This window comes from Tubulanus polymorphus, unplaced genomic scaffold (assembly GCF_964204645.1).
Source record: "Tubulanus polymorphus unplaced genomic scaffold, tnTubPoly1.2 scaffold_54, whole genome shotgun sequence".
NCBI classification, from domain to species: Eukaryota; Metazoa; Nemertea; class Palaeonemertea; order Tubulaniformes; family Tubulanidae; genus Tubulanus; species Tubulanus polymorphus.
Genome location: NW_027437460.1, coordinates 87,873 through 96,254, shown reverse-complemented (window position 1 = coordinate 96,254; position 8,382 = coordinate 87,873). Strand labels below are relative to the sequence as shown.

Genomic DNA, 8,382 nt, shown 5'->3' with positions numbered 1-8,382 from the left:
GGAATAACCAGATAAAACCTAGTAATATTTGGCATAAATCTGTAATTCAATGTAATTCACTGTAATCGAAGTGTAATAAGCTGTAACAGCTGTAATAACCAGATAAAACCTAATAATATTTGGCATAAATTTGTAATTCAATGTAATTCGCTGTAATCGAGGTGTAATAAGCTGTAATAGTTGTAATAACCAGATAAAACATACATAATATTTGGCATAAATTTGTAATTCAATGTAATTCGCTGTAATTAAAGTGTAATAAGCTGTAATAGCTGTAATAACCAGATAAAACATACGTAATATTTGGCATAAATTTGTAATTCAATGTAATTCGCTGTAATTAAAGTGTAATAACCTGTAATAGCTGTAATAACCAGATAAAACCTAGTAATATTTGGCATAAATCTGTAATTCAATGTAATTCACTGTAATCGAAGTGTAATAAGCTGTAACAGCTGTAATAACCAGATAAAACCTAGTAATATTTGGCATAAATCTGTAATTCAATGTAATTCGCTGTAATTAAAGTGTAATAAGCTGTAATAGTTGTAATAACCAGATAAAACCGGCAACCTGTAAACCTGTTATTACAGTCATTACAGCTTATTACACTTTAATTACAGCGAATTACATTTAATTACAGATTTATGCCAAATATTACTGGTTTTATCTGGCTATTACAGCTATTACAGCTTATTACACCTCGATTACAGTGAATTACATTGAATTACAGATTTGCGCAAAACCTTTCATTTCTCTTCAGAAAGTTACTGTTTATTAGGCCTATAAACATACATGCATAGGCTATTTGATGTATGCCTGTATAATGAATTGAGTTTAGGCCTATGCTAAATAAGGCTAAATGAAGCCAGGGACTTTATTACAAATTACATGTAATATGAAAAAAAAGTTAATTTTGGGACCCCATTTTAAGCCACAAATGCTCTATGCGATCATATCATCGGAATCATCCCTAAAATTGATATGAAATATCTATCAAAGTTGAATAACAACAAATACAGCAGATAAACTGAGCGTCAGTAATTAAAGAGAGACTTACTGTTTAAAATTCAGAACTCTGTACAATAAAACTGATACAGCGAGCAATGTGAATTGTATAAGAGCATATCGAGCAGCAAGAAACCACATCTCATCGGGACGACGCTTTAAAAACAAACATCAACAATCTTAATCTCAATCTTAATGAATTAATCGATCCAGCAGGGGGCCTTACTTACACTCATACAATCAGATTGATTCACATTAAAATCAGCGCCGTAAATAAACGCAATATCCACTACTGAAAAATCAATAAAATGAGAGATGAGGAGAGAGATGAAGATGAGGAGAGAGATGAAGATGAGGAGAATGACGAAGAGTGTTATGGAACTCACCGAACAATAACAAACAGACAACACTTGTAAATACAACTGGAATATTCATCAATTTTCTCTTCAATGAACGGAATTTCAGGAATGTTCTTAAACAAAGCACGGCTTGCTGTTAATTCATTATTAAGGAAACTCAATATAAAACTCATTTAGAACTCATTTAGAACTCATGTATAACTCAGTAACTACTATCTGAAGAGGGGGTTTCACAATATTTCTCCGTATGAAAAGGATACAGTAATAGTGAGTAAAGCATTGAATAGATCGTATATGAATCTATTGTGTGTAAACTGTGTATAAACCATCTCGAAATCCTACAAAAATAAGTCACACTTACAAATACAACGCCCTCTGGTGGTACGACGTAGCATCAAATCAACGATACTTACGTTGAATATAATGAATATTTGTATAACTGATTTATATCCAGCTACGCTCAATGATAGAATGATGTAATATAATAATGAACATGTCGATATTTTCAACTTCATCCGCTGAGGTTCCCTGTAATTAAAAATACACATTGATTACTGAATGGATTACAGCGTGACGATGATTACGGGTTTAGGGTAGAGTTACTCACGCTGCTGCCGGTGCAGGTGTAATCCAATATCCTCCAAATAGAACTAATGACACAAATATGACAATCGTATGGAAACAGAATGAAGTGATTGAAACCACTAACATTAGAAATAAATCTATAAAATAAAACAGACAAATAAATCAGCTCTGTTTTCCTTAGTGCATTAACTGGATAATAGGTGTCTCACCTGGTTCTCCGGTTTCAGCTAATACGCAATACATGTAATATTCACTAACTGTTTTAATAATTCCTGTCAAATAAAAATCAACTACATTAAAATCATGTTTATAATTTAGATGCAGGCTATTATAGAAATCATTGTATATTTACCAATAACAATCGCTGTGACTAATATATTGAAATAGAACATTGATTGACGAGTTGCACCTTCATCGGTTACAATCCAAACCATTAACAGAATTATATACGCAACAACTAGATTCAATAATGACTGAAAATACATCGAATAATGAAATCAATGAATGTTCAGCTCTACAGAGCGTAAGATTCTACTTTCAACTCACAACTCAAAGACTTCTAAAGGTAACTTACAATCTGAAATGATCTGTCTCTTGGTGATAAATGACTTTCGGTCAAATCAATTGTTTCAACCTTTACTGAAAATAAACAACCTCTCATAAATATAGACGAAATCAATAAAGAATCAAATAATGATAATTGATAAGAACCAACCAAAACAGGAGTCCTTCGTATTGATTATATCAATAGTCAGTCTGTATAAATCACTGTCCAATATTTCGATTGTATGGCTCTAAAATACAGAAAATACTGAGCAATATTTCGATTGTATGGCTCTAAAATACAGAAAATACTGAGCAATATTTCGATTGTATGGCTCTAAAATACAGAAAATACTGAGCAATATTTCGATTGTATGGCTCTCAAATACAGAATAATATACTATTAAAAAGCCACTTACAAAGTGATTGTAAAATGAGATAGTACCAGTGACAGTGTGAAGATTTGATTGGTTGAATTCATCCACCTGTTATAAATAGACAAAACAACACAATGACAACACTACGCACCTTGAACAAGTACGCGGGTCTAAAGTCTGTTTGTAGCTAGGATCCACATATAGATCCAAGAGACACCACCTCAAAACTCCCCCTGGTGGAGACATGCCGGACCGGGTGTAACAAACCCCCCCTGGATACAGGGTAGAATAAATCAAACTTATTACCGCTGATATTAATGACAGCCCTTCATCATCTAAACAATAAACATTCTGTAGTTTATAATCGAGTTGAGATAAAACTGTAGAATCATTATTCTTACAATCACCTACAAAACAATCAATAACAAAATCAGTCACAATCAATAAAATGAGATTAGATTGGGATACCGGCACACACCAGGTTGGCGTAACAATACGCTCAGTTATACGTAGTGAATATTAGTTAATTTTCAATGAAATTTGAACTGGATTCAAAACGGCTCCAGGCTCTTATAATGAAACTATCTCAAACAAGTCATCAAACATTGACATTCCTGTTTGAGTACATAAGTTAGGAGTTTTACTGGAAATTGATTATTAATGAGAAAAGTTAATACGAATTTAATTGATATGTAGAAAAAATTGAAGCGCAATAACCGAGTAACTACTAGTGACACCTGGCGGATCCTCGCCTGCCATAGGTGGAATCTTCACTTGCCACAGTAGCTGTGCCAGTACCCGAGCGGAGTTTCACCTAGAGACAAACCTGTAACGATTAAACGAGTTCCTGCTATCATAGCTCTGTCTAATATCATCAGCGGTCGTTGACAATTCATCATCACATCCTAGAAATAATAATCAATTAAATCAAATTTTAAAAACCCTCCTGCAGAGACCTGCGTATAGTGTTACCGTACTAAACAATGTAGGAAAAATGTAGGTCATCTTCACATACACTACAGTACAGGGCACCCAGTACAGGGCACCCAGTACAGGGCACCCAGTACAGGGCACCCAGTACAGGGCACCCAGTACAGGGCACCCAGTACAGGGCACCCAGTACAGACCTGCGTTATATGCATAGGCCTAGGTCACATGAGAAGCTTATGTCGAAGTTTAAGTTAGGGCAGTGCCGTGAAAAGCAAACAGGGCTCGGGCTTAATGTAGTAAAAAAGTGTGTAAAATCAATAATCCAAAATAACGCCCGTGAAATAGGTTAGATCATCCACTAGTATCCCTACTAGGCCTATATTATAACCCTGTGCCTTTCACCATCTGGTTTGTTTTTAGTCGTCAATCATTGATTGTGGCTCGTCTCTTCTCGGGCTCCTCTTACCTGCTGCTGCTGCTGCTGCTGCTGCGGGTGATGGCGGGGGTAAAATTGTTTTGTCCATGTCCCTCGTTCTGGAGGCCATGAATATAAACTAAAAACTGTCACCAGAAATAATGATTTAATCATTACTTTATAACGCAACCAGGTCAGTGTGTTTAATGTAATATATTCAGCTTGATTGAATTGATCGAATTGTGGATCCGGACGGTTAAATTCAATCAAATTAAAACTTTATTTGTCAATAGTGAGAAAATGTCGGATCAAGAGATAAATATTTATCACACAGAACGCACTATAGAAAAAATGTGAACAGTATTTACAATATTTACCGCATGATACCAGCTTTAAGAGAACAATTGAAACAGCTTATTTCGCCACTTTGGCGCCGGCTTGAGTGACAGTTGTTGTCCTGGTCGGCGACGAGAATCCGCAGCTAGTTTATCGAAGTATCGGTAATTGAATATGAAAATGATGTGCATTAAAGGAGATGAAAAGCATGTGTATCTGCGATGGGCCACAATGCAACGGCTTTACATCTCAAATGAAAAATATAGTGTTTTTTGAATTGAACTTCTTTACTGAGAATAGACGGGGTGAGCTGAGCCTGAGAAATAAAGTTTCTCCGCGCCGCATCGGATTCCGACACATTCAGTGACGAAATATAGCCCACAATACTCCCACCCGCATCGATAATTAAATCTGTTCATTTCATCTTTTTTCAAATATGTTATATGAAATGTTGCTATGACTCGGCAATGAATCAGCTATGATTGGAATTTGTAGTGTATATCGGGGTTCCGGCGATGAAACTGCCGTGGTCTAGCATGCGGTGCTTACGATAATCCATAAGTAAAATCTTAGCTCTCTTTACTGCATTTTCTACTTAAATAATAAAGTTGACTCCCTCGTGGTTTTCTGTGCAAATATAGACAAAATTCAAAGTTCAAAGTTCGAACAATCGCTATCAGACCAGTCGATGAAAGACAACTTGAACGGACGCGTATCCAGATTCAAATCCAAAAGGGTAATTTCGAATTTGTTGGAGTGGGAACTAAAGTTCTATTTCATAATCGGAACCCGACTGGCACTGAGGGATTCAAAGGGAAGAAGAAGATCGCATCAATATTAGCATTTGGTTTCATCGGTCACTGTTTTTTTTCTGCTTTACTAAAATAGACACTGGCAAAATTGAGGAATTTGGGGGATCGATATACCCTTTGTAGTTTATTTGATAATTTTCCAACAAATGCGCGCATTTTAATTTGTTGGAAATATCGCCTGTGGCCACTCCATTATTCAATTACTACGATACATTTATCTATTAAGAAATCGGCTTTTATCGTAATTATTTAATACCTAGAATTTAACTTAGAAATAATTCACAACATGCAACCCGTGAATTTAATGCCCCTATTATGTCGCGATCTACTAAGTAATGAAATAAACCCGTGAAATTGTTGTGCCAATCACACCCTCTTTTATCTTAGGACGCGTTAACAAAAATTAATATGTAAATCTAATCATATACCACGTAAGAGACCAGATGCGTGAAGATGTTAAAACCAAACACGACGGAACCAATCCTTCTATTTCCATCGTTAAAGTTCTCGCCTTCGTTCTCTGTGTTCTCGCGGCTTTTAAGGGGTTATATAGCTATATTTATAATCTCTGTAGGACTATTCGGGAATCCGGCGACGATCGTTGTATTTTGTAAAGCTAACAGATGGAACAACTCGGGAGCTTCGTATTTCTTCATCCTCGCAATTACTGACTTCGGTAATATATTTATACATGGTTTAGGAAATTGGTTACAGGACGGTTTAACTATAGTTACCGGTTATAAAAAGATCAATGTTTTGGCAAGTCACGTTGTCGTATGTAAATTAGGAGAAATGTTCGGTACATTTTGTTCGCTATTATCATCGTGGATCGTTGTAATGTTTGCAGTCGAGCGCGCCATCGCAGTTTGTAGTCCACTGAAAGCGACTGCATTCATCACGAACAAACGTCGAAGACTTGCCATTTTGTTATTGATAACGAGCACGATTCCAATAAATATCTTAATGTTGTCTGTAATGGATATTCAGTTTACACCCGGTGTTGGTCAATCGTATTGTATGATACCTTGGCAAACATTAGGAAAATCGGGATCGATAATTCTCTTCGTTTTATTTTTTCTGCAATTTACGTTCCCCACTTTGTGCATAATCGTCGTTAATTTCGTGATCATTTTCGTTTTGAAATGTCCGAAAACGACTGAAATTTCGCGACAAAGAATCGAGTCTTCAAAACTTCATAAAAACCAGGATCTCGCAATTACAGTAAATTTACTGATCATATCAACTACATTTGCACTTTGTATGTTACCACGTGTTGTAGTCGTTACTTCATATAATCTATTGACTTTATTCTACGAACGTCAATTGAGCATTAACGATCATATGAACATGTTTCAGTTGATGTACACGACATCTATCTTATGGATGGTGAACTACGCGTGTAACTTTATCATTTACAGTATCAGAATTAAATTCTTTAAAACTACAATGACGGAATTGGTGAAATGCCGCAAATCAATCAATGATGTAATCGATGATCGATAATACCAAATGACGGTATATTCGACTTGGATTTGGCATTATCAACGTGATTTGGTATTATTGACGTGATTTGTTATTATTGACGTGATTTGGCATTACGAAAGATATCAATTTTTCTATGACCAAGAAGCTCGGTGGTTTTTAGTCTTGATTTACGGAATTTTTACAAATGACTTTAAAATGATAAATGCCATAGATAATGAAAAATGAATGACAAATGACTGAATTGGCAAATGCTGTACTTAATGACAAATGACTCGAAATCAATTAAAAGTAGAATTGATTTTCAACAGATAAAACTGCATTAGCCGCGTGTTGCACCAGTTCACGCAGAAACCTGTCACAGCGCGTCACACACGGGTACATTCAGTATCCAAACAGTTACTAGTAATATTTCGGTGCAGTTTGAGATGATATTAATACGTCGTGTCTACTGTAAGATGGACACTGTTTTAGTGACATGTATTCTGTGTAATAAAAAGAAGATGATTTATAGTCTCGTGAAATGTGTCGAGTGTTATTTATTGTTTATCCGTTCTCGGACAATAATACCAACCGGCTTCATCCAGTTTAGATATTTATATTTTGTACCAGTTAGCCAAACACCGACGAGTATGACTAACTTTGTATCCAATCACTGACGACTATGACTAATCATGCGTCGAATCATCGATGAGGATGTTTTGGAAGCTGGACCCGGTGTTGGCGGCGCCGAAACCTCATGAAAATATAAATCAATCATTAAAATTCAAATTTCAAGTTAAATCAATTGCTATAAGATATTTCTATAGTATCTGATTTATACTGATACATACTTCATGCAGTTCGTAATGGATTGATTTCACCAGAGCCGCGCAGTTTATAGAGCGAAGATGGATTATGACCAGTGACCCCAATAGTTAGATAATATGAAATATGAAGCTTCATTGTGTTCGACCATTCTTGTCGTTCGTCGTGTCCAGCACAGATTATTAAATCTGGGTGTCAAGTGTACATTATTCGTATGTCTGTCGGACTTAGAGGTGCTCGCACGTCATGTCTACAGTAAAAATCAGACATTTTAACATACCTACCTCTTGTGAACATATATACGGATTTATTCTGAATGGAATCGATTAATATGACCTGTTCTCAAAAACTGTGAACTGTTACTGGAAACTAAATTTCTTATTCAGGATTCCGGCACGTTATTGAAAACACAAGGATCCAAATTGAATCAAGGATTATCATTGGATTCATACATTACACACACAGGATTGGATAAACTGTAAGTTAGAAATACATTAACAGCTGAAATTATGTTTTATAGGTTTAGTTAGTTAGTTTAGGAACTTACTCGGTGAGTTAGTAAGTTATAGAATTACATGGAAATATAATGGGTTAATCTAAGTAAAGAAATAAGGGTGCTATGCGTGGTGTCCTGGGAGTTCTCAGTTGGAGGAAGCTGTTTGTTTATTCTGATGCTTAATATCTTAATTTCAGGATCCTGTATTTCATGCTTCTTTTCCAGGGTTTCT

General features: G+C 35.6%; 2 protein-coding genes across 2 annotated transcripts; one reads left to right on the top strand and one right to left on the bottom strand.

The window, feature by feature from the left end:
* Positions 1-856: 856 nt before the first annotated feature.
* On the bottom strand, positions 857-4,433 carry LOC141914602 (uncharacterized). Its single transcript, XM_074805841.1, has 15 exons — positions 4,269-4,433; positions 3,699-3,777; positions 3,179-3,279; positions 2,915-2,980; positions 2,668-2,746; positions 2,527-2,591; positions 2,305-2,425; positions 2,162-2,224; positions 1,975-2,089; positions 1,781-1,895; positions 1,628-1,705; positions 1,395-1,500; positions 1,239-1,300; positions 1,061-1,164; positions 857-973 (listed from the first exon to the last, which is right to left on the bottom strand). Exons 1-15 carry the CDS (start codon positions 4,389-4,391, stop codon positions 946-948), a joined length of 1,305 nt encoding a protein of 434 aa, XP_074661942.1. The 5' UTR covers positions 4,392-4,433; the 3' UTR covers positions 857-945.
* Positions 4,434-5,818: 1,385 nt separating this feature from the next.
* Positions 5,819-6,868, top strand: LOC141914603 (uncharacterized). Its single transcript, XM_074805842.1, has one exon. The coding sequence runs from the start codon at positions 5,819-5,821 to the stop codon at positions 6,866-6,868; it is 1,050 nt and encodes a 349-aa protein (XP_074661943.1).
* The last annotated feature ends 1,514 nt before the right edge of the window (positions 6,869-8,382 follow it).

What these genes read in the sequence shown, in the direction of transcription:
- LOC141914603 (XM_074805842.1), top strand. Translation starts at nt 5,819, where the DNA reads ATGTTAAAACCAAACACGACGGAACCAATCCTTCTATTTCCATCGTTA.
- LOC141914602 (XM_074805841.1), bottom strand. Translation starts at nt 4,391, where the DNA reads ATGATTAAATCATTATTTCTGGTGACAGTTTTTAGTTTATATTCATGG. An exon ending in AGCAGCAGCAGCAGCAGCAG is followed by an intron (nt 3,778 to 4,268) that starts GTAAGAGGAGCC and finishes TATTATTTCTAG; the next exon opens with GATGTGATGATGAATTGTCA. An exon ending in GGCTGTCATTAATATCAGCG is followed by an intron (nt 2,981 to 3,178) that starts GTAATAAGTTTG and finishes TATTTATAACAG; the next exon opens with GTGGATGAATTCAACCAATC.